The sequence below is a fragment of the Polypterus senegalus genome, chromosome 11 (genome assembly GCF_016835505.1).
Source record: "Polypterus senegalus isolate Bchr_013 chromosome 11, ASM1683550v1, whole genome shotgun sequence".
Lineage (NCBI taxonomy): Eukaryota > Metazoa > Chordata > Cladistia > Polypteriformes > Polypteridae > Polypterus > Polypterus senegalus.
Window position 1 is genome coordinate 75142223 of NC_053164.1, and position 27754 is coordinate 75169976.

A 27754-nucleotide genomic window follows, 5' to 3' on the forward strand; every position below is an offset into this window, starting at 1 on the left:
AATGTTGTTGATACAAACTGAAGCTTCTGGATTGGTATACAGTAATTTGATCCATGCACAAATGTTCGGGCCAAACCCAAATTTCCAATGTAGTAAAAGGTATTTCCATTCAATCATGTCAAATGCTTTTTCTGCATCCAATGATAATAATATTTCTGGGGTGTTTGATTTAGTTGGTGAGTATATTACATTAAACAGGCATCGAAGATTTGAAGATAAGTGTCGCCCTTGATAAATCCAGTTTGATCTTGTGATATTACCGAGGGAGCACTTTCTCCATCCTTCTAGCTATGATTTTGAGAGTATTTTAACGTCATTATTCAAAGTGAAATTGGTCTGTATGATGCACATTGTAATAAGTCCTTATTTTGTTTTGGAAAACAGTGATTAATGCTTGGCGAAAAGTTTGAGGAAGAGTTTGATTGTCTCTGGCTTCTGTAAATGTTGCTAATAGGAGGGGAGCTAGCTGAGCGGAGAATTTCTTATAAAATTCTGCAGGGTAGCCATCAGGGCCTGCTGCTTTCCGCCTTGAAGTGACTTTATAGCATCTAGTAATTCTGATAGAGCCAGAGGTTTATCGAGTTCCTCCGCACTAAAAGTGTCTATTTGTGGTATCTGTAATGTATCCAGAAATGCATTAGATTGTGTATTGTCTTCTTTAAACTCAGTAGAATATAAGGATTTATAGTAGTCTCTGAAATGTGTGCATTATATTTTTGTGGTCATGATTTTGTCTCCGTTCGTGTTGGTGATTACTGGGATTGCGTTGCGGACTTCTTGCTTGTGAATTTGTTGAGCTAAAAGCTTATTAGCTTTCTCTCCATGTTCATAGTAATGATGTCTGGATTTATAAATTAGTTGTTCAGTTTCTTTAGTTGTCAAGAGGTTTAGTTCTGAATGCAGAGCCTGCCTTTTCCTATGTAGAGCCTCGCTTGGAAGCCTGGCATGTTCTTCATCTATTCTAGTAATTTGCTTTTTAGCTCTGCTACTTTCTTGGTTTCTAATTTATTTCTGTGGGAAAGATATGAGATAATCTGTCCTCTTAAGAAGGCCTTAAGAGTTTCCCAGAGTATTCCTGCAGAAATCTCTGAGGATGTATTTGTCTCTAGGAAGAAACTGATTTGTTTGGATATAAATTCTGTACAATTCTCGTCTGCTAATAGAAGCGGGTTGAGGCGCCATCTGCGAGGTGAGTGTGTGGGGCATAGTAACTTTAGCTCCAAGATCAGAGGTGCATGGTCAGAAATAACAATAGCATCGTATTTGCAAGATTTAATCAGGCAAGAAATTATTATCTATAAAGAAATAATCAATTCTTGAGTAGCAATGATGTACTGGTGAGTAGAAAGAATATGTTCTTGAGTTTGGGTTTAAAAACCTCCAGGGTCTGATAAGTTGTGATCAGTTATAAACTTTGTAATTATCTTTGCAGTGTTAGATGTCGTTCCCCCTGTGGTAGAAGTCCTATCTAAGAGTGGATTTAAAACACAATTAAAGTCCCCAGCCATTATAATTTTATGAGTGTTCAGATTGGGAATGGATGCAAATAAATTTTGTATAAATTCCTTATCATCAACATTAGGTGCATAAGCATTTATCAAAATCATTTTACAGTTAGATAAGTCTCCCATGACCATCACATATCTCCCTTCAGGATCCAATACTACATCTGATGCTACAAATGAGACTGTTCTATGTATGAGAATTCCCACACCTCTAGTTTTCTTTGTAAAGCTAGAATGGAACATTTGGCCAGTCCAGTCCTTTTGCAGCCGGAACTGATCCTTGCTTAGTAAGTGGGTCTCCTGTAAAAATACTATTTTAGCATTTAAACCTGTTAGGTGAGAGAGTACTTTCTTTCTCTTTAATTCATGATTCAGGCCTTTAACATTCCAGCTCACGAAGTTAACTGTCCCATCATGGAGACATTGATTCTGAATTTTTGATGTCATTTTATAGTCTTAACTGGAAGTGAGACAGCTTCAGCCTTAATTTCCTATTTCCCCAGAGTTATTGCCATGCAGCCTATTATTACGTTGGTAGTTATAATTATAAAGATTAAAAGGATAGATTAGGTATAGATATAGCCTGCTCTCTTTCTCTCCCCCGCTTAAAATTTTGCCTCCCCACGTGAGACTAGACCCCACTTCACACAGTCCTGGTCCTCTGTCATACCCAGAGACAGAGCACGTCCAAAGCAAAACAAGCCCCCACGCAGCAGCGTTTTAGGATTAAACAATAGAGATATCTATTACCAATATAGTCTAAATACTATATGCCTAAAATTAATCATTAACAAACTATGAACTTAAAATATATATAATCTTCAGCAATCTTAATGTATTAAGATAATACACCCAGATAATAAACCTGGGGAATGGTGTTAGAAAGTGGTCCAGAATAAGCATAATAAGTCTTAATACAATAATAGCAATAACAATAAACCAAGGGTATGATGTTGAACAGTCTCGTTTAGGGTAGAGAAAAAATAATTAGATGAAAAAAAAAAGGAATTAAGCACAAATGTCTATAGCTGTAATTAAAATATAAACAGATAGCGTCTGAGTAATAATGAGGATATATAATGATAAAAACCCGTATCTTAACAAATAGGTCAGACAGTAGATTATTTATCCTTGTCATATCAAGAACGGCTATGACTCACTATTATGTTTCAAAATAGTGCCGGGATCAGCTTTCTTAATTCCTTTTCTGCTTCTTCCTTGCTAGTGAAGACATAGAATTGACCATGCAATTCCACTTTCAGTTTGGCAGGATACAAGAGGCTGTGTTTGATATTGACTTGCCGTAACCGCTGTTTAATGTTGTAGAAGGCTGCGCGTTTAGTAGCTGTTGCTGGAGAGATATCAGGGAAGATACAAATGTGGTTATTTTCATATATAATCTCTTGCTTGTGTCTGAGGAATGTCATCACCTCTAGCTTAAATGATAATCTCTCAAAGCGAATAATAAAAGATCTAGGTCTAACGGTATTTGATCCGCGTACGCGATAAGCCGCTGCTATCTCAGAATCTGCTTTAAAGTCCTCTCCAATTATTTTAGATAATAGTTCGGCTGTGAATTTCTTTGGGTTTGGACTTTCTCGATAATCAGGCAGACCTTCAATTCTGATATTACTCCTTCTGCTTCCATCTTCCAAAGCGGCAAGTCTGGCTCCGAGTTTTTTTGCATTCGGAGCTGACAGTTGTTGCTTTTTCTTCAGCACTGGCAGCTAGATTTTCGGCTATTTCAATCCGATTCGTGAATGTCTCCTTGACATCCTGCAGTTGATCAGCAAGTGTGCTCAATTTAAACGAGGTTTCCTGAATGTGCTCTTCAAATTTACCCAGCACCTGCTGCAGCTCCAGTCGCAGCTTCTCATTTGCCTTTTCCCTTGCCTTCTCATTTGCCTTCTCGCTTTTCTTTATATCTTTCTTTATCTCTTGCATGAGCTCAGCAATCATCACCTTCAGTTCAGACAGATCAATTCTGCTGTTGTGCACTGTAGGTGAGGCGGCAGGCTCTATTGTAGCCGGTGTTCCCAGCCTGTGTGGAGTAGTTGAAACCGCAGACTGTAAGGTCTTATCCAGTTTCAGGTGATCTTCTCCAATCGGCGAGCTATCGAGACCTGCTTCACTCATGCTCGTACATTCTCTCTCCATTTCGCTGTCAGCCGGAGACTATGTGGCGGACCGTGGTCCAGAGGAGTCTGGGCTTTCTCCCTTCTGATCCAGGTCAGTCTCTGAAAGGCTGTACTTTGAACTTGGGCTTGCCGATCTTAATTTGGATGTGGCTTTAGGTTTCATTTCTTTCGGACCCCCCCTAACTGTCCTTATCTATGGTCAAGGGCTGGGGGTGCTGACTGGAATAATGAGACCACTGGAGAATGTTACATTATAGTTTTTTACATTATAGAGTTCACTATACATGATAAGTTTAGGAGCTTAAAGCTCTATTACAATTTTTGATAAGAGATGTCACTGCTGCAGACATTAACTTCATTTACCACTTTTGTTTAACTGCCATGATTAAATCTAGTAGTCCTCATCTTCACTGATAAACAGAAGGCAGAGGATATAGGTTAGACAGAGTGTGACATTTTAGGAAAGATCCTTAATTGCCTTATGTTTCACTTTGGAAAATTCAGAAACAATCCACAGTAGGGTGGTGGCATCCAGTGATATTAGAAGCAGCAAAAAAGAAACACTCTTGTTTTTTTATGTCATTTCAATTATTGGAAATTACAAAGCAAGAAACTGCACTAGTCATCTAAAGCTGCACTGTGATATAAATTATACAGTATATCCAGGCAATAGACCCTGACTCTGCTGTACTGAATTCTATATTTAGTGTAATAATATTTTCTTACTTTTGGTTTTCTGCTTGATTTAGTGTCCAGTATATATTTGTTTTAATATACAGTTTGAATCATAGTACTTTGAAATTGATTATAATTTATTAACATAGAAACTAGTTTCTCTCAGTAACTCTAAGAATGAAGCCAGAGGTCAGCAGTCTTCTAGCAGTCAGGTTACTTTTTTCTCTGGAAATTGTAGACTGATTTTGTCTGAATTCTATGACCTGCAGTCACAGGTTTTAAACTTTTATTTCCATATTTCTCAGATGTTATTTTTTCCTAAGCTGGTGTATCCTCCCCATCTATATGTCCTTTGTTTCTATACTTCAGTTTCTTACATCTGGTAAGATTTTAATGGGCTTTCTACCAAAGTAGATCTGATTTTAAATGGTGATAAGATGCAGTGGCATTTTAGCAATAGAATTAACATCTTACACACATTTAGAGTCATTTATTATTAAGTCAATTCATATGCAAATGTTTTTCTGAATGGCTGACTGAACATGACATTATCAACATAGCACAATTTAAACCTTGGTCTCAAAGCTAAACAGTTTCCTCATGTAAATGCTGATAATTATCAGCATTAAGCCCTCCGGCTTCAGTTAATTCACTCTATTTCCCTGCTTGGTGATAGATTTTTAAATAAGCAAAATGTTTTGTTACTTTTGGCCTGACAGTGCAATTTTTAATTAACAAGTAAAGTCTTTTAATTTTCACACAGTTTTTTCCTTTTCAATAGAGGCAAAAATGAACAATTCACTAACATTCCATCTGTCAGATTATAGAAAAGGTCTATGTTCCTTCTGAAAGCAATCAAATTCTTTTTATATTATTTTATTATTTTTTAAAGTGAAAAAATAAATTAAATATTCAACTCAAAGACATTTATGTGGAAATTGTTTGTAATTAGAGAAGAGACTGATTAGTAGCTATGGGAGACATTAGGTTGCTGTCTGCTTATTGAATTATAATGTTCACTTATCTTTTGTACATGAGCTAATTCTTAATCTAACTCCTCACTTCAAGTAAAAATGCATATTCTTTGTGAGTGTCATCTCCTTTACTTAGAAATGTAGGGATTTGTTTGAATAAACAAGAATTTAATAGATAAATGTAACATTTATAGAACTTGCCTAAATGCTTGTCTCCTTACACTAAATCATTTTACAATATTGCCATTGTGCTGTTAGGACAAATAAAAAAATCTGTTTTGTTGAGTTAAATCCAACTTGTTCCCCTAAACTTGTCTTGTTTTTGTCAATCAAGCACAGCATTATTAACATTATTCAACTTGTATTGATATATATATTTTAGAATAACTTGGTCTGTAGACTAATGGAGGGGTTTCTTATTTCCTCAAGTACTAGGGTGTTGTACCGTGTTAGCCATTATGAATGTAGAGAAAAGCCAAGCAAAATGACAACTTTTATTAGCTAACTAAAAAGATTACATTAAGCAAGCTTTCGAGGCAACTCAGGCCCCTTCTTCAGGTAAGATTACCTTGCCTGAAGAAGGGGCCTGAGTTGCCTCGAAAGCTTGCATATTGTAATCTTTTTACTTAGCCAATAAAATGTGTCATTTTGCTTGGCTTTTCTCTTATTTCCTCAATAAAAATATCTGAACTGTTGGAGACAATATCATTATCCACTATGCCCCACAAAATAATATGACACCCCAAAAGCGCACTACAAGCTTAGTGAACTGTTTAAAAGTATGATTGGTATTACACAGAATTAATCAGGCATGCCAAGAGTGGAAATCTTGTTGGTGAGCTTAGCTGGTATCACAGTATTAAAAGCCCTGCTATAATCAATAAACAGCAATCAGGCGCAGCAGTACTTGTTATCTAGGTGAGTAAGAACAGTATGCAATGTTGTGCTAACTGCATCCTCTGTCGACCTGTTTGATCTATTTGCAAACTGTAGGGGGTCCATTGTGTCGGGTATGAATGTCTGAATGTGGCTCATAATGATTCTCTCGAAGCATTTCATCACTGTAGGTGTCAATGCAATGGGCCAGTTGTCATTCAGACAGTTAGCTTTACCCTTTTTTGGCAGTGGAAGAAGGGCGGTTATTTTGTAGTAGGTGGAGATTGTGGTTTGTATAAGGGAGAGGTTAAATATGTTCGCTAGAACATCAGCAAGGGTGGAAACCCAAGCTTTGAGTGCATGTCCAGCAATGTTATGTGGACTGGCTGCCTTCAGGGGTTTATTCTCCTCAGAGACTTTTTTACATATTGTAAACAGGGGTGATGAGCCCTCACTAGCTCCCTCTCTGCCAATTGACTCAGTGTTGTGGGACTCGAAGCTGGTATGGGATTCGTTGAACTCATCCAGAGAGAAATGGCTGTCAGTGGTTAGCTCTGTACTTCTGTCTCTGTAGTCTGTGATGTTTCCCAATCCCTGCTACATACTGTACTCTTGAGTATCAGCAGTAGTGTTGTGACTTTCCAGTTTAAGTCTGTATTTCATCTTGGGCTTCTCTAATAGCTCTGTGCAGATCATATCTGGATTTTTTTTCATTCAATGGCATTGCCTGAGGCATATGCCTTGGAGCGAGCATGAAGTTTGGATCAGACCTCTGAATTAATCCAGTTAATTGTTTGGATATGACCAGATTTGTTTGACAGGCACAATAACACCAGTGCAAATGGTTATGTAACTGGAAAACTTACTAAACTGTATTCCTCAGAGTTAAGAGTCCTATCCTCATTCATAGCAGCTGTCTTAAGAACATTCCACTGAATACAGTGAAATCAGTCCTGAAACTCCTCCTGCTCATATTCTTCTTCCTTACAGGCTTAGGTTAGGGTTATTGAAGGAAGACAGTCTGTGAAGACTTTAAAAATATTTTAAATTAAAATACACACCACCCTACTGTTAAAACCACCCCACAATATCAATAAATAATTGTTCCCCATTAAAATTATCCCAATATTTAAACAATAAATAGGTTTTCTAGAAGTGTCTTAAAAGGTAACTATAAAGGTCTAAAAAGAGGTTGCATACAATATTTAAAATACACACCCCTTAAAATTAACCTAATCATACACTTATATATACTTTTTTTAAAGAAAACTTAAAAATGTTTTTAAAAATAGGAATAAGTAAAAGGGAAGAATCATTATTTGAAACCAGTATTTCAATAAATAAATACATACATAAATAAGTAATTAATTAATAAATAATTAAACCAGTCCACATACAGTATATACACTTCCCTGCAGTGTATAGTTTTGACCTGAGGAACTGGATTTATTAACATTAGGGTTAAAATCAATGCTAAAAAAGAAGAAACTTTACATTAGGACTACTAATGTGAATGTTAAGGTTTGGAATCATTTTAACATTAGAGCCCCTGTCACCTGGGGTTGGGGTTGGGGTTGGGGTAGGGGTAGACCATCTAAACTAAAATCAAAGTGTATATTAAGATTAGTCATAAACAATAAAACTATTAAGATTAGGGCTTAAATCACTAAAATAAAGTTTAGAATCGGGGTAGGGTAGAACATGTGACAGTGACATGAAAACAAAATTTTAAGATTAAGGCTAAAAAATTGAAAATCTTAAGAATAGGCATTAAAATATAAGATTTAACATTAGAGCCCAGGGGCCTCATGCATAAGCCATGTGTAGAATTCACACTAAAACATGGCGTACGGACAGAAGCAGAAAATCCAGATGCATTAATCTTTGCGTACGTCAACTTCCACATTCTTCTACTACATAAATCCCAGTCAGCGTGAAAAGTAACACACGTTCATGCGCCTTCTGCCACTCCCCAATCCTCCCAGAATTACACCTCTTTGAATATGCAAATCAATATAAATAGCCCCTTAAGCTCAGCGTTCTGTGAAAAGACAATGGCAAAAGCACAGGGGAAATAGAAGAATTTCAGTGAATACCAAGTGGAGGCAAGGAAAAACGTATTATTTGTTGGTTTAAGCAATGTGATATAAACAACAAAAGAAAGTTGATCGAGTAACAGAGTGGTGGAGAAACTTGCAAGTTCAGAAAATCGCAAAGTGTCCGAAATAAATAAGAAGTGGTCAGATATCAAAGTCGCTGTGAAAAGGCAAGTCGTAGCCCACCGTCTGAGTGTCATATGATAAGGTACAGAGAAAAGAAAAACCAAATATGGACCCATATAAAAAAATGTCCAAATGTCAACTTTAATCTCAAAATTTCCACTTTAATCATGTACTTTATTTTGTGATCAAAGTAGAACGTCATAAACTTAATCTTAAAAATTGTTTCATTTACTAGTTTCTCAGATCCCATCATAACTAAAGTAGCACATTAAATTCTTCTTTCTATGTGTTCTTTTATGTTCTCTATGTGTGTGAATCACTACGTGCTTCTTAAACAGGCTTCTCCTTCTCTGATAGGACACAGAATACATTACATTCATGATATTACAGCTCACTGAACAATTTAAATATTAACATGTATACTTGATATCATTTTCATAATTATAGGGATTAAAGCATGTATAAAACATGGGAACACGGTGGTGCAGTGATAGTGACGAACTGGCGCCCCATCCAGAGATTGTTCCTGCCTCCTGCAAGATGCTTGCTGTGCCGTGTGTGAACTTTGATGAAATAATTTATTGCAGCAGTACTGTCTCTCTCAAATGTACTAATTCCTGTCCTTCCTTTTCTTTCTCCAATAACCAATCGCCACAGGTCTGTAATAGATGCCAAGCCATCAATAAGCTTAGAAGGCCGATTCTTCAAAACGTTTATGAAACATTGAAATATCTTCATAGTACATGGTTAATTATTCCATCCATCTATCCATCCAGGGTCACGCCAATCCCAGAAAGCATACAGTGCGAGTCAGGAACAATTCCTGAACAGGGCACCAGCTTGTTGCTAGCGCTGCGTGGCCTTGTCCTCACATGGTTAATTATTAACAATATACATTATTTTATAATTTTAGTTTAAAACTTATCTGTATAATGTAATACTCATGCTTTACTGTATTTCATTTTAAAAATGATATCAAGAGCTCCAAGAAGATAGCACTTGTAAATCTAAATCAACTTATAAGCCAGTCATCATCATATGTAAATACATGCTTTATAAAGTTACTCAGGTTGTGCAATATTATAACTGTAGTGCAAGTTTACAGTGAGGTGATTGTACTTATAAGTACAAACAGATCTACCAGGAGCAATTGACGGACTGATTGATTGCGTTTAGAGCACTTAGGATAAAAGTGTTTCTGAACCGCGAGGTCCCTACAGGAAAGGCTCTGAAGCGTTTGCCGTATGGGAACAGTTGAAATAGATTGTGCGCATGGCTGAGCGTGTGCAAGATGCTGTATACCGATAATCGATCAGCTGCTGTACAGCTGTGATTCCACACTCAGATACAGTGGGCTAGATACTCAGTGGTGCACTGGGAATAACAACACTAAAGCAGTAATGGTATTTAGAATAGTTTGGCCATTCGGTGCACCATTATATGGTTAAGGGTTGATTACAATGAGATGCCTTAAACTAATGAACGATATGTGGTTAATTTCAGTGCATTTGATAAAGCCGTGTCAGGGATGTGAATCTAAAACCTAAAGGGAACCACACAGGAACGGTAGCACTGCTTTGATGCTGGGTGGCGCTAGTTTGCAAAACTGAGCAGAGAATTTGCGTACACTAAGGATTTAGCTGGTGTGAAAATGTGCGTGGCTTTATGCCAAGTTTAGTTTTTATACTTCGCAGTGTGAGTGTGGAAACGGGCGTATGCACCGTTTATACATGAGGCCCTAAGTCACTGAAGGATTAGGGTTAGGTTTAGGTTTAGGCTTAGGCTTAGGCTTAGGGTTAGAGCAGGGGTGCCCAATGCGTCGATCACGATCGACCGGTAGATCGCAGGTAGATTGCGTTGCATTCAAAAAAATTTTTTTTTTAAATGTTTCCTCCCTATGGCATTTGCCACTTGATACTTGATACTGACCAGTCTGTGATCTCTTTTCTTCAAACACACTGGTCATCCAGCATGCACGATCAAACGTGTGACCTATTGCAAAACTCCGGCTGTGATCTAGTTATCCTTCCAATTTATATCGACTAAAGAAGGGATTTTAAAAAAAATTGTTTGGGGAGGGTATGGCTGAATGTGGAATTGGAAGAGGATTTTTTTTTTCTCACAATGTCACAATTGAAGTACGTTTGTCTGACATCCGAGGTTCGATCTCTGATGAGGAGTGGAGTGTGTACGCCTGATGAGCCCAAAATAGGGCGAAACACGTGTAGCATACTCTTTGCATTATTTGACAGTTAACTATGTACCTATGATTTGCTTCTCGCAAATGAGAGGGCACCTGTGGCGAATCTTTGCCGACTTGCAGACCAACCACACGCATTAACTGGTAGGTAACCACCCATACAATCAGATTGCGATTCAGACTTTGAATGCTATGTGTATATATACAGTATATATATATATATATATATATATATATATATATATATATGTGGAAGTTGACCCGGACACAGACAGGCAGACACGTTCAGTCACCCACAAACACGTTTATTTACAATATTTACAAATGTTCACTAGTCACACAGACCCCAGTAATGGTCACTAAGACCTCCAGTCCACAAGTGCACAAACCCCAAAGTCACAGTCCTGGCCACAATGCCTTTCTTCGGGCCGCCTCCACTCTCCTCTCTTGCCTCGTCCTCCTTCCCCCCGACTCTAGCCTCGAATGAATGGAGACGGCCCCTTTTATTCAGTACCCGGATGAGCACCAGGTGTTCCCGGAATTCCTCCCTTGGCCACGCCCCAGCGTGGCGGAAGTGCCGGCTGTCCTCCCGGCAGATCTCCAGGTAACGTCCAAAGTCTTCCCCAACAGGTAACAGGTCCCCAAGGCATTGGGGCGCCTCCTGGCAGTGACCATTGGCCCCTACAGGCTGGAGCTTCCATGCCCTGTACCCGTGGCCCCCAGAGCAACCCAGAAGGCAACCCCCACGTGATCCGGGGTGGGCACAGACCCACATCCGGTCCCTCATGACGTCCCGGCCGGGTCATGGCCCCTGGCATCCCTGACAATATATATATATATGAATACTGTATGTGTATATATATATATATATATATATATATATATATATATATATATATATATATATACTTTATATGTATATTGTCAGAGACAGCTGGGAAGGCGACCAGGCCGGGACGCCCAGGAGGACCGGAGGAGGGCTTGTGTCTTCCCCTGACCATGTGGGGTCGACCGCCCTGGTTGCAGGCTTCCGGGTGCGCAGCCGGCACTTCCACCACACAGGGGAGTGTCCGCGGAGGAGTGTCGGAGAGCAGCTGGAACACATCCGGGATTCTATAAAAGGGGCCGCCTCCCTTCATTCGGGTGAGAGTCGGGTGGAAGCGGACGGAGCTTGGAGGAGAGGAGTGGAGGCAGTCTGAAGACTGAAAGGCATTGTTGTGCAGCCAGGTCTGAAAGGGGTGATTGGTGCTGAGGGTTCGTGCACTTATTTGTACTATATAACTATAAATAAGTGTGTGTGTGGTGAAACCAGCATGTCTACCTGTGTCCGGGCTATACCCCACAATATATATATATATTGTGAGATGTGGCCAACTTGTCATCCCGGTCAATACCCCCAGGCCACCAGATGGAGCCCTCCCTGCAGTATGGAGGTGCCCCGAAGACCAGCAGGGAGTCATGGACTATGTAGTTTTTATACAAGACCCTGCCGGATACCACAGGTGACTGCAAGAGATAGCTGCAGAGAGGACCAAAGACTTATTTGTGCCCTATGACCCGGAGGTTCATCAAAGGAAGAGCGACGGGCCTCCGGGGTAAAGAAAAGAACTTTTACCTGACCCGGAAGTGATACAGGATCACATGGACTGGGGATTGGGAACACTTCCGGGTCAGGGAATATAAAAAGACTATGAGAGCTCCCAGACGGTGAGCTGAGCTGGGTGGAAGGGTGGCAACGCGTCTGGGAGTGGAGATTGTTTATTATTGTTAGTAATTGTGATTTGTATGAATATAGTGGAGGAGAGGGTGCTTTGTGTACTGTGGCAATTGAATGAAGTCATTATTGGGACTTTTACCTGGTGTCTGGAGTCGTGGACAGGGGTTCAAGGGAGTGAGAGCGCCCCCTATCTGTCACAATATATCTATGCTAATAAAAGGCAAAGCCCTCACTGACTCACTCACTCACTCACTGACTCATCACTAATTCTCCAACTTCCCGTGTAGGTAGAAGGCTGAAATTTGGCAGGCTCATTCCTTACAGCTTACTTACAAAAGTTGGGCAGGTTTCATTTCGAAATTCTACGCGTAATGGTCATAACTGGAACCTATTTTTTTGTCCATATACTATAATAGACGTCTGCTCGATGGCCTCCCACGTAATTTAGTGCCTGCCCATATAAGGCCGTCCGTCAGTGGCAATCCAATAGAAACACTGCCGCTAAATATTCACAGGTGAAGGACTGTGCTGATGCAGACGATGATGAGATGGTCAGGGTGGTGTTTGGCACAAACTCAGTGAAACTGCGAGAGAAAGACGAGCTGTTTATTTATGTAGTAAGAAACGAATCGATGAATGAAACCTGTTATCTTTACAACGATTGACAATCACGGAATGTGACTTGAACACAACACATCCTACAAATACGAACCTGATTGAAAGAAATAATGATAATCAAATCCTTGATGACAGCACCACTCATAACACTCACAAAACAATTACTGTATATTGACAATCATGTTACATTATTTTTAAAATGTTCCCTTTTCTTTTTCATAACTTCTTTAACACACTACTTCTCTGCTGCGAAGCGCGAGTATATATATATACCCCGATCTACATACTCTCAAATAGACAAACCACACGCCGTGGCGCTTCGTCTCTAGCAGCGACGTCCGAGGTTCGATTCCCGAGAGGGGGTGCACTGAGTATGTACCCCTGATGACCCCAAAATTAGGGTGAAACACGTGTTGTGTACTCTTTGCATTATTTCTATATATATATATACATACATATATATATATACACACACATACATATATATCAGCGCTTCCCGATTCATTTTACCCTCGCATCCCCTTGGTTTGAGACATATGAAAAAATATGCGGTTAACGCAGAAACACAGATGACCAATTGAAGCTTTATGAATAATAGATACTTTATTCGCCATCAATGATTGTTTTGGTAAAGCCATACTCAGTGTAATCATTAGATGAACGGTAAAAAAGTAAGATCGAGGGGAGGGTGACTTATTGAGGCACGCAGGCGAAACCACAATAGCACGTGAGCTAGATGTAGTGCGCGTCAACTCGATCTGAATTGCACGATCACATTCGAAAAAATATATTTTTTCAAGTTCTATTTAGTCGACACAAATATCTTTGGTTGGAATGTTAGGCGAATTTACTCTTTTCATTTCTATGGTGAAGAAAAATGTATGCAATGATGCCTACATTTAACTTACATTCCTACAAAAGACATTTCTGTCGACTAAATAAAAATTCCTTCTATTTAAAATTTAAATAGAACTTGAACAGATACGATAGTTCATAATATCCACGCAGACTTGCACGTAAGAGCGGGAGTCATCCGTTTTAACAAACAGCGTATTGCACTGATATGAAATAGCCTGCCCATTTAATTATTTAAGAATGGATAAATAAATTAAGATTTTGTACAAATAATGTTTTTCATTTTTCTTCCTTGATGGATTCTGGCACCCCCTGCAACAGTTGCTCACCCCAAATAGTGTGTATGTATATATATATATATATATATATATATATTGTGGAGCTGACCCGGACACAGACAGGTGGACATGTTGTTCTTCACCACCACACGTTTATTATTTACAAAATATATACAATAAATGGTCACTCAGACCCAGTCCAAAAGTGCACAAACCCCAAACACAGTCCTGGCCACAATATGCCTTTCTTCGGGCCGCCTCCACTCTCCTCTCTCTTGCCTTGTCCTGCCTCCACCCGACTCCAGCCTCGAATGAAGGAAGACGGCCCCTTTTATATATGACCCGGATGAGCCCCAGGTGTTCCCGGCATTCCTCCTCTAGCCACGCCCCAGTGTGGCGGAAGTGCCGGCTGTCCTCCCGGCAGCTCTCCGGGCGCCGTCCTAATTCTTTAACAGGTCCCCAAGGCACTGGGGCGCCTCCTGGCGGTGACCATGGGCCCCTACAGGGTGGAGCTTCCATGCCCTGTACCCTTGGCCCCCAAAGCAACCAGGAAGGCGACCCCCACGTGATCCAGGGTGGGAGCAGACCCACATCCGGTCCCTCATGGCGTCCCGGCCGGGTCATTGCCCCTGGCATCCCTGGCAATATATATATATATATATGTGTGTGTGTGTGTAAATGTATAAATGTGGATATGTATGTATATGTATATATATGTTTAAATATGTGTGTGTATGTATATATATATGAATTTGTCTGTATATATGTGTGTGTATGTGTATATATGTATGGATATGTATATATATATGTTTATTTGTTTGTGTGTGTGTATATATATATATATATATTAATATATATATATATATATATATATATATGACAGCAACACTCATCACTCACAACAGTGACAAAACAATTACATTGACAATCATGTTACGTTATTTTCAAAATGTTTCCTTTTCTTTTCATTACTTCTTTAACACACTACTTCTGCCGCAAAGCGTATTTTGCTAGTATATATATATATATATATATATATATATATATATATATATATTTTAATGTAGGTAGATCATTTCGACCTGGGGCCTCATGTATAATGCCGTGTGTAGAACTCGCACTATAACATGGCGTAAGCACAAAAGCCGAAATGTGCTTACGCACAGAAAAATCCAGATGCAGGAATCTGTGCATACTCCAACTTCCACGTTCTTCCACTACATAAATCCCGATCAGCGTGAAAACTAACGCTGTGCACGCATTTTGTAACGCCCCAAATCCCCAGAATTACGCCTATTTGAATATGCAAATCAATATAAATCGCCCTTAAGCGCAGCCTTCTGTGAAAAGACAATGGGAAAAGCACGGGGAAAATATAAGAATTTCAGCGAATACCAAGTGGAGGCAAAGGAAAAACATACTATTTGTTCAAATAAACCGTGGTGTAATCAACAAAAGGAAGTTGATCGAGTGACATAGCGTGTTGGAGAAACTTGAAAGCTCACATTCACAAAATCGCACAGTGCGGAAAAAAAAAGAAGTCACATATCAAAGTTGCCGTGAAAAGAAGAGTTGTAAGCCCACTGTCTGAGTGTCATATGAAAGCTTATTAGGGTACAGAGAAAAAAGGCACACGGTGGGGAAAAAGCACGAAATGTCAACTTTAATCTCGAATTTTCCACTTTAATCACGTAGTTTATTTTGTCATTTAGTAGAACATTATAAACTTCATCTTAAAATCGTTTAATTAACCAGTTTCTCAAAATTACATCGTAATTAAAGTAGCACGTTAAATGCTTTGTTTTGTATTTGATCTTCTACTGTATGTGATCTATGTGTGTGAATCACTACTTGCTTCTTAAACTGGCTCTCTTCCTCCAACTGGACACAGAGTCCATTACATTCGTGATATTACAGCTGTCTGAATAACTAAAATACTGAGATGTATACGTGATGTCATTTTCATGATGATAGGAGCTAAAGCACATTATTAAACATGTGTTTCATGAGCCTCGTGCTCATTACAAGCATTTATCTTTTGTCGAAATTTGTCACTGCGTTTTTAGCTGTGTTGTTATTTTCTCTTTCTGTTTTATATTCAATATATATTGGCGTAGCCGTCACTGCACAGTCAGTGCTTTTCTTTCCCCAAGTAACCGATCGCCATACAATCAGCTCTGTAATAGAAGTTAAGCCATCTGTAAGCTTAGCGCCGATTCTTCAAAACGTTTAAGGAACATTGAAATATCTTCATAGTACATGTTTAATTATTCTATCCTTCACGACACTCCCAGTGAAGAACATAGATTATTTAAATGAAGTTAAAGTTTTATGTGTATAATTTAACAAACATATTTTGCTGCATTTCACCTTAAAAATGATATCGTCATCATATGTAAATACCCGCTTTATAAAGTGGCTCAGGTTGTGAGATATTATAACTGTAGTGCAAGTTTACAGTGGGGTGATTGTACTTATAAGTACAAACCGTTCTACAAGGAGCAATTGATTGAGTACATTTAAAGTTCTTGGGATTAAACTGTTTCTGAACCGCGAGGTCCGTACAGGAAAGGCTTTAAAACATTTTGCAGTGGCTGAGACAGCGTGTCCTTAAAGCTGTATACTGATAATTCTCTTTCCGATCAGCTGCTGCTGTGATTCACACTCAGATACTGTGATATAAATACTCCGAGTCGTGCAGTGCGAGTAATATGGAAAAAGATGATCCGCTGTGGCAACTCCTAACGGGAGGAGCTGAAAGAAGAAGAAGAAGAAGGAGAAGTGAGAGCAGTTATGGTATTTGGAATACTATGGCTGTTCCCTGGACCATTATATTGTTACGAGTTAATTACAATCAGATGCATTACACTAATAAACAATATGCGGTTAGTTTCTGTGTATTTATAAAGCCGCGTCATGAAAATAATGAGTAATCACACAAGAACAGTAGCACTGCTTTGACGCTGGGTGCCGCCAGTCTGCAAAACCGAGCGGAGAACTATGTCACGACAAGGCATGAGGTACCGTGGAAAAGTGCGTGGCTTTACGCCAAGTGTAGGTTTTATACATCGCGATTTGAACGTGGAAAAGTTCTTACGCAACATTTCTGTGCATACGCACCGTTTATACATGAGGCCCCTGGTCATTTTAAAAGTAGCTAGCAAGCCAAAAAAGTGTGGCCATCCCTGGGCTAGAGGAACTGTCTATATGCCAGATAGAGGAATACAGAAATATGACCAGACAGTCCAATTTGAGAGGAAGGTACAGCCTTATACACCCCCTTCACATTACTATATGTAAGATCTATTATGTTTTTCTCCTGTTTAGTCACATGTTGTTGGTATGCTGGCAACACAGTTGGTAAATTACAGTGGTTAAAATCGCTAGCCACTATAAACTCTGCATTGAGGTGCTTGTTTTCTTCTGCGTTTTCAAACTTGTCCAAATCCAAAAAAACAATAACTACATTATATGAATAAACTGTAAAAATAGTCATTAAATATTAAACTATAAACCCTTTATCAATACATTCATTTTGCTAGTTAAATTCATGCAGCCTTTCCTGGAAAAACTCATTAAAATGTAGCACTAAAATTGTCATTATAATGTAAATTGTGCAGTAAATATTGTAAGCAATTTTAAGATGCATTTTCTTACTCCTAATGCCACAGAAAGTGCCTGAGAAGGTTTTAAAATGCTTTTTGACAGTACATTTTTGTACTATAACCACAAGATGGCAGGAGAAGCATTATTATACTTACTTTTTTTTAATTTGGTATAATTTTCATTCCTATATCAATTAGTCCCAAAATGAAAATGATTATTCATTTTTAAAAATTAATACAGTACTGTAAATACATAAAATTGTGAGTTAGAAATGGCTTTTTTGGTTTTGGCTAGTGTGATATATCACTATTCTATGTACATCCTTATAAGCTCAAGTTTGAAAAAGGATTGAAAAATCAGGTGCGTTAATTTCAGTAATTGTTTGCTAATTTAACTGAATAGGAACCCTTATACTCATACAAGAAAATTTTCTCAAATTTGAGAAAACCATACCGTACCTTTAATATATTATTTGTCTATTATACCCAACAAAAACATGAGCAAAGAGGTATGTGTTGCAATTAAAGATTCAAATTTAGCACAGATATAAGAACTATTTTATTGTTTAATTTTCTTGAATGGCTGTCTGTAACTACAAAAGTTAATGCAGTTAATAAAATTGGAGAAATAAAAGAAGAGGCAGAATCCTGTTAGGTATGTTACCCAAGTCTGTAACAGTGCATGTGCACCATTAAGTTAGCTTTTACCTTTTATGTAGAGGTAAACCACAGAAAACTGCATATTAGGGAGGATGTATTTAATGGCTGCTTTAGTAGTCAGACTAATAATGATAGCACTAATGCCTTGCATTTCTAAGTAGGGATTTCAAAAGAATAGATATTTCAGTACTAATTCAAAACCAAAGTTTTCAAAACTTAATAGTACCACCTTTTTTTTACAGTATCGGAGTGCAGAGAAAGTCGGCACTGCAATCATGCATGACTACAGACAAATATTGTGAAAATACTTGATAATAATATGAGTTAAAACTCATATAAAAATGGCTCACTGTGGTGATGAAACAGCACCGCATCAACACATGTCAACAGAAAAACAGAATCTCTGTTCTCTGATGTATTGAGCACTTCTACAGATGTCCACTAGTCCAAGCATGTATGTAAATGATTAACATGATAAAGAAAGTAGGTAGTCGTGCATTTTGCTTATTGCTGGTTTTCAGTTCCAGGAACTTAAGTCTGAGTCTTGCCCTTGCCATCCTCTGTGTAGATTTGCAAGTCACCTAATTATGTATAGGTTTTCACTGAATTATTATGTCTTGTGATAGACAAGTATCTCTCCCTGGGTTATGTCTTGCTGTATATAAAATTATGCTGAGAATTTAGTTGCCATGATAATGATGATTAAAAAAAGCATATCTTATTGTTATTTTGTTCTTTATTTGATTAAGTGAGTTATTGATTTACTGTATTTCTAACTTGTTAGTGGTTTTGTCTTTTAACATAAATGAATTCATAATGTACTTTTAAATGTCCTTCAAATTAGTTTTATTTATTGATAGGGTAGCAAACTTAAAAAATCTTTCAACATAGAAGTACTTGGATTACTAAAAAAAAATTCTTCATATTTACTGTACAATTACTGTATTAAAGTGGTTTAAGATATCTGATCTGCATGTGTGCATACATACTTTTTATTTTTGTTTAATACAGAGGGTTTCTCTTTTTCAATTGCAGGAGTCTACAGGAAGCTGTGTTTAGAAGTGATTAAAAATAAATATGAGTGTGAAATGCAAGGTGCAATGCAGCACTTGAAGGTAAAGAATTCTAAGTCAACTAACAGTCCAATTTCAGCATTCAGACTTTTTAGATTAGTTTTACTTTTTTTTTAAATTTTAAGTAATTTTCATTACTGAAATGTGTGGAATGTATTAATTATTCAGCTAACAACCCTGATCTACAAATCATACAAATACTGCTTCTTACCTTCTTTGCCTTCTGTATAATAAGATAACATTTCAGAGAGACTGCACTATTGTTTGTCTCATTTCCAGCAATTAACAATGTTTGACTTGATGTTCGGTAATTTCAGACTGGAAAATACAGATTACATGATATCTGATACTCTGAGCACCTCTCTGTCCCTATTCTAATGGTATAATAATATACGTTTTTTGTGTCATATACAGTATGTACCATTCATTCAGTTAAGAAATGACAATTCTGTGAAAATGTGAATTTTGTTTACTTGAGTAAACTGTAAAGTCCCCAGTCCTGGTTAGAATCATATACTGTAAGGTCAGGTATTTTGTTTTTCCCAAAGCAAGAGTAAACTCCTTAAAATGAACTTAGAACAACATGCTACAAAAGATGGATAAAGTTTCCCTAATAAAAATCTAATTTCTTCCTTAATAAGATCATTTGAGTTTATTCTAGAGTACATGTATAGCATCTGTACCAGTAAATGTAAAATCCTGATTTCACTTGACACAGCTGTTAAATGATATTTCAATCAAGAAAATATCTAGAACATGAATAATAGCTGAAGTGTGTCTTTTCTGAAGTTCATTTATTTATTTATTTATTTTTTTATTTATTTTGGTTGGAAGAGTGAGAAGATACTGTTATATGACAACATGCATAATGAGCTTTTGGAAAAGATCCAGAGACTGGAGGAAGCTCGACAAAGTATTGACCTCTCTTCAGGTCAGTAAGCTGCAGTACGCAGCAGAATGCTTATATTCAACACCTTTTTAAGTGAAACATGTTATTTGTAAGCAACAGCTGCATTGGGATATCTGGCCATTGCTCTTCAAAATTGCTTGTCTTGTGGAAGGTTAGACTCAATGGAAAATCAAAAGTAAATACTGAATGTTATTTACATAATATCTCCCAGTTGAGCTGAATTGAATTTAGTTCCTTTTATTTTTGTATAGTAAACTTCTTTTATAGACCCAGAGCACTCGCTACATTTATAAATTTCTAGGTAGTATAATGAAAATAAAGCACAAAGTATCTTGCCAATTACACATTTATACACATTATGAATCACAAATAATGCAATGGAGGGCAAAGTTTTTAAATATGAACATTTTATTAAATAAAATAAAACATTAGAGAACTTCTTTGGGCCTTCCTTAATAGATTCTGAACCCTGATTATTAAGATTGTTAGCTGCCCACTTACCAAACAATGCAAAGTTATATCCTTTGTAATCTTTCATCTCTCTCTCTCTCTTAGTGGCTCTGAGGCTAGGGATTTGTGCCAGTAATCGGAAGGTTGTCGGTTTGAATCCTGTAAATGCCAGAAGTGACACTACTTCATTGGGCCCTTGAGCAAGGCCCTTAACTTACAATTGCTTTGTCCCGTGTATGATGTGAATCTGCATCCAGCCCTGCAAGCAGGTCCTCCAACTTACAGGGAAAACCTGGGGGTTGGTGGCACTACAGCCACCGTAAAAATCTTCCCACTATTCTAATGTGGTACTAAGGTGTCACTCACTGTACTTGGGTCCCAGTCCAGGTGGTTTGTCGGGTGGTGGGTTCGGCAAAGTGCTAACAGCACATGCTTCCATCCTCTTTCTCTCTCTTTTACTCTATTCATGTCTCTGTCCTCACCTCTTTCTGCCAGATGAGTACTTGTCCACAGTCCTCTCTGATCAGAACGGTGGAATAGCTTCTACTAGACCCTCCTGATATCATTTACAGTTGAACCATAATACCACCTTCAGAGTCAGAGTCAGCTCCAAGAAAAACAAAAGACTAACAGGTCACACCACCCTCTGCTACACCTTCCCGGTAGTGCAGCCCCAAGTCTTTCAAAGCTTTTTAAAGGGCTGGATCTCTTAAGGTAGTATTTATCAACCACTGGGTCACAACCCAAAAATAGCTGCTGCTGGAGGGTTGCAAGTTGCTATTGTTTATAAGGGTAGGGGTTCACAAGTGGGTCTTGATGAATCACATCTCAGATTTCTTCAGCTAGTAGGACATCCTGGCTCTTATGATCATACTTGATTCACCAATGGGAGTTGCAGAGGGGGGATCCCAACCCCCCTTGTTGAGCCCCAAAGACAATTACATGGGAAAAAGTGGGTTGCAACACCAGAAAAGATGAGAAGCACTTTCTTAGGGAACTTATTGAAGGTACATCATGACTCCAATTGTTCTAGTGTGGAACTGTATGGCCTCTAGCAGCTAGAGATGTTGGCAGCTTTGCTATTTCCCCACACTTGTTGGTGCTACTTCCTATAACACTTCCAGGGCACCTAACAGAACTGCAGAATATACTGCATACTGACAGTGTCCTTTCTCATGGCATGAAATTTGACAATATATGTCTGTGGGCTATTGCCTTTTTGTCCCTTAATTTCAAGGCATTTGTTCACTCTGCCTTTATCCTTTGTACACATTCCTGCCTGCAATTAAAGGTTCCAATGAGGTCAACTTCTATAACAGATATCTACAGATTATTTTAATATAAGTTCTTAAAGTGACTTAACAATAATAAATAAGTGAAAATGAATTTAGTATTTTAATGTGGTTCCAGCAAGCAAATGAGAAGAGAAAATCTTAATTTTTATCATGGCAGATGTCATATGATCTGTGGCTACTGGCCCACATTCCAAGATCTATTAAAATGCCCGCATTTGCTGATGATTATGACCAAAAATAAAATAAAGTACTGAGTACGCGGCTAGAAATGACACATCTATCATAAGGCACTGTTTCCAGATGAGTAATTGAGTACCTCCACTAGCAAGTATAGCTTTATTGTTACTGATATGTCTACAGGGTATGATCAAAAAAGAGTGAACTTTGTATACCTTTTCGTAGATACATTTCAGCTTCTTTGCCAAATGGTTGCTTGTGTATCAGCCACCAAAGAATCATGCATCATTTTAGAAGAACTCTGTCACTGTGCCATTGGCTCACAATTTGAAAGAATGTTAACAGATGGCAAAACAGGAACAATAGTAACATCTACTGTATATCCCCTACATTAGTAATTGCTTCTGATTAACAATTATCTGGCAAAACATGACATGATGCTATACTTGAATATTCTCGTTACACTCGTGATTTTGTACCACCTACTGTATATGAAAAGTACTTTATTCCATTTTGCTTGATTTTCCTTACCTGTTTCCGATCTTTCATTTTTTAGGAGGAGGTAGAAGATTGGTCAAGAAATCAAAATAATAAGACCATTATACAAATTCCATGATTATTGTTCTTCTGTTTGCTTGTCTATTATCTTCCTTTTAGAACATTATATTAATGACCTGATGGGTTATTTTCTATATGACAATGCACATATTATTCAACACTAATGGGCATTAACTGCTATCTCATAAATTGAGCTTCTGTTTAAGCAATAAGTGAAAAGTTGTTTTTTTTTAATTTAAAGAATGGTGGATTGATGAGTTTCAATCAAAGAGGAATAAAAGGAAGTGGGACCCCACAAAGCCAGAGAAGAAGAAGAAACCAACTCTAGTGACTGGTATCCTTTTGTTTTTCCAGATAACTGTTTAAAAAATAAATTAAATTGAGGAATCTTTGTATTCTATGTATGACTGACATTTTGGGATTACTGTTGCATGCCAATATAAACAAAACATTTCAGACGTTCATTGTAATATAAATTGTTGCTGTATTTTGCAGGAGCACACTCTCTCTGAAAAGTAAGTTCTTGTGATGTAGTCTAATGCTAGCACACACCCACACACACCTGAAAACAGGCAGCAGGGATGGAACACATGAACAAAATGGAATAAAAACAGCACTTAGCTTTCAAAACATGAAACATACATGCAACTTCAGAAGTAAAAGAGTTCATCCTCATTGTATGAAACAAGAATCTGTGGTACAACAGGAATTCTGATAAACGTCTTGTCTGTCACTAAGTTTTTTGGTCCCTAAGCTATGCACAGGTGACTAGACTAGGAGAAAGATCCAAAGGCTGTAAGGGTTGATGATTTCCAACAAAGGAATACTCAGATGCTAAACACTGTAGCAAACAGCAGCAGCAGAATGCTGCACCTGTTCTTTTTATTAACTTATTGCACTATTATTTACATTTGCCCAATAACTCAATATACACTTGTTCTCGTATTGTGTCTCATGTTATCAATACAAAATAAAATAATTCTATATTGATGTTTAAAGTTATATCTATGTGTAAACATACTTTATACTATATAAACATACAAAACATCAGATATATGTCTACATAACAATTTAAAGCAAAAATTAAAGTGACATCCTAATTATTCATTATATTTCCTCCACATTATAACTGTTGTGACAATCAAGAGTCCAAGACATCATAAAGGTTTGGGCAGCCACCCGTATATTGTTTATCCCAGCTGCAAAAAGGTTGAAATAAGTAGCATGATGTACACATAACAGAGCCCAAAACAGAACTGACTATAGTAGCCCAAGATGGAGACTTTAAAGGCCTGTAGAGGAACTGATGTCATCAAAATGGCCAGAACCAGAAGTGACATCAGCAAAGGGGCCAGCTTTGGGAGTGACGTCAGCAAAGGGGCCGGCTCCGGAAGTGATGTCTTCTGAGGTGCCAGAACCTTGCAGGATTTCCCGGGAAAGGTCTGTAGGGAACTGAGAAAGACAGTCAGCGCACTCCGCCGCACCCTGGTTGGATGTTTTATTACACTTACTCAGACCCTTTGGCTGCCTCCTACTCGCACGTATGTGACACTGTATACAATACAAAAACACTATTTCCTATTTAGCTTAAAAGATAAAATTTGGCAGGATGATACATCTAGGGCAGTAGATATCCACTAAGAAAAGGTTTTTTAATATATCAGTATTTAGGGTTACAAAAACACAATTTAAAAACTGAGTACCCCAAAATGTTAAAAATGCCACTATGGAATAACAATTTCATTGTCTAGCTGGATTGCAGCATTTACCTTAGAGTTGTGTTTCTCAATATTTGTAGCCATAGGATCCAGTTTTATCTTTTTGTATTCATTGATGACCCACAGGCAGCATTTGAAGAGAGGTGGAGTTTCCCCCTTCATGAATTGATCATGATTAGAAAAGCTTTAAGGCAGCTTGGTCTCCATTTTTTTTATCAATGCATAACTTTGTGGTTTTAAGAAAGCCAACACTGTTGTCCACTTTTACATTGTCAATATGTCAGCAATAACAATCAACAATCAGCATTAAGTGCATTTTGAAGTAAAAAAAAGAAATAAAAAAATTCAAATTAACTAATGGAGACAAGCACTGATTTAACAGAATGAATGTTTTTTTCTATAGCTGACAGAGATGCTGTTTTTCAGAATGTGAAAAGAGAAAGGATGGTGATTTTGAGAGAGTATAGACATTTAGTAACTTTTATTTTTGGTTGATATATATTTATTCAAATCCACTATATACTGAGACAGTACTAAGTTTAGGATTTGAGGCTGATGCAGAGTTGAGATTTTTAGTAGTTTTTAGCTTTTAATGAATCAGTTTCTATCACCTTTGTAACATTACTGAATATGGTGTTCTGCTGCAATCTTTTTCATACCACCATCACCAACAATATCTGTATGTATCATGTTCAACAGTAGGCAGCGAAGTGAACTTATAATATTAGCCCCTTTTACAAAAAAATGACAAATATTATACACAGAAAAGTAATTAATTAAATATGATAACTAATATGTAACTAATAAATTGGCACTATAACTGAGTCCCATTAAACTGATTATTCTTAAGCAAAAGAGGAAGAAGCCACTGTGACTGATGGGGGCGCTATTGCTCCCTTGAACCCCTGTCCAAGACTCCAGACACCAGATAAAAGTCCAAAAGTAGACTATATTTATTAACAACAGTGCACAAAGCACCCTCCTCTCCACAATACTCATTAATACACACAAAACAATACTCAAGAATCAATCCACCACTCCCAGACGCGTTGCCCTCTTACCACCCAGCTCAGCTCGACGCTCTGGTGTCTTTCTTAGTCTTTTATATCCCCTGACCCGGAAGTGTTCCCACGGTCCTTCAGTTCATGATTCCTTATTACTTCCGGGTCAGATAAAAAGTCCTTCTCCATCCCGGAAGCACGTCACTTCCGCAGTCGCTTAGCCTATGACGCACTTAGCCTATGACGCACTATGGCCTCCCTGCAGCGCCCTCTGTTGGCCCCTGGGTTATCCAGCAGGTTTGTAAGGGAAAACTCCATAGTCCATGATTCCCTGCTGGCATCCGGGGCACCTCCATGCTGCAGGGAGAGCTCCATCTGGCGGCCTGGGGGTATTGGCCGTGATGACCACACCACCTAATACCCATAAAACTACAAAGTGATTTTGGGACATCACGAAAGCTAGAAATAAAATTGTGCAAATACTGTTATTCCATTCCCAGTTAAAAAAAAAGTATGGGAAAAATTTCTTCAATTATACAGTAAAGTTTATTAATCTACTTAGTTGCCATTTCATATATAATTAGATAATTTCACAGAATCAGCTTTTGAGGGGCTGTTGTCAGTGAAGAACAAGTTCACGTATCTGATAGCATTTACCAAGAAACCCCCTGTGGGTTTTGTTCTGAATCAATATATTTCTGCAGACCACTAATTTTAGAAAACAAAATTGTTAAGTTGAAAAATAAGCTTGTTTTATTGATCACAAATTCAGAAAATTAGTGGTTAACTGGATCACAGGCGTCATACAATAGTGAATTTCAGAACTTATTATTTTTTCATTTTTCAACAGTCTTATTACATATACCTGTGCAACCTGCTTGTTTGGTGGTGCATGCTGTGTACTTTAAAGCCCTTCAGGTTTCTTAACTATGATGTAGGACCATATATTGTCTACATGCTGAGAGATATTGATATATTGGAAGACTGGACTGCAATAAAGAAAGTAAGTAACTGAAAGTAAATATTCATGTTATGTGTACCATAAACAATGTTGCTTTGCTTTCCAGAATTGTATTTGTTAAATGCATTGATTTGTGAAAAAGGTAAGTCATTGGTGTGTGTCTTTTTTAGTTAATAACTGAAATTAAACAATATAGGTCAGCAAATTGTCATGGTGCTTAGCACTGCTGCCTCATCAATGTAGCATCATGAGTTTGAATTTTGCACCCACTTGTTGTCTGTGAAGATTTTCTTGTTCTTCCCATATCTGAATGAGACTTCTTCTAAGTAATCCTCTTTTACTGTCACATCCTTAAAGGAATGTCTGTGTGGGTTAGGTTAATTTGCATTCTGAATAGACCCTGTGTGAGTTTGGGTTAATGGTTGCCGAGGGACTGGCACTCTGTCCATGGCTGGTTCCTGCCTTTCACCTTATTCTGCTAGTATAGGCTTCAGCCCTAACTGATTGTTAATTATTGTACATAAAATAGGTTTGACCACTTTATATTCTTAAAAGGTTCTTATCAGCACTAAGTGTTTGATAGTAGGTTTAGTTTTTAATCTTTTCCAATTATTTCTAGGTGATGTGATTAAACATAATTGAATAGTTGTATTGTAGATTAATTCTTGCTAACTTTGATGCCTCATTTTTCATTATTATTAATTCTTTATTTAAAATGTTTAAAAAGATAGATCTATAAAATATTTACTTTATCGCCTCATTTAAATTAATACAAATGTAAGAGGGCAAACATTTAGAATTATTATTCTATATTAATAATCTTGATATGCATTATATGTGCTTGGCTTCTAAAAACATGACCATACTGTCTTAGTAACATAAAAAAATGTTTTAATGAAAATAGGTAACTCAGCTTAACATACCCTGTTGTTTTACATTTAACTAATATTTCCAAACTATTGAGTAGGAATTTGGAGACTTTTAAGTTGTCACTTTCAGTTACACAATTTAAAGAGAAAACAATTTTGTATGTGAAATTTACCATTGAAAGGCTACCATTTTTGCACACATGTTCAGGTTAAAAAATAATTTTACAATATCAGCTGTAATTTTTTAGTCTTCCTTTCTTTGTAATTTTAAACAGTTTTACCATGTCTCCTTTTACTCTCTGTTACTTAAGATGACATTAATTAAGTCCTTTAGTCTTCCTTCATCGCTTATGCCCTGCCATCTTAGAATTGCTCTTCCATGGACTTTATCTAGGATTATGTCATTATTGTAATATAGA

At 37.6% G+C, this 27754-nt stretch overlaps 1 protein-coding gene across 2 annotated transcripts in view; it reads left to right on the forward strand.

The window, feature by feature from the left end:
- LOC120539206 (breast cancer metastasis-suppressor 1 homolog) overlaps positions 1-27754 on the forward strand; it is a 156703-nt gene that overhangs the window by 39406 nt on the left and 89543 nt on the right. For both annotated transcript variants that reach the window (XM_039769062.1, XM_039769061.1), the window contains exons 5-8: positions 19359-19438; positions 20231-20327; positions 23028-23120; positions 26444-26508. In XM_039769062.1, coding sequence (XP_039624996.1) covers positions 19359-19438; positions 20231-20327; positions 23028-23120; positions 26444-26508 — 335 coding nt within the window. The remainder of the gene's footprint in view (positions 1-19358; positions 19439-20230; positions 20328-23027; positions 23121-26443; positions 26509-27754) is intronic.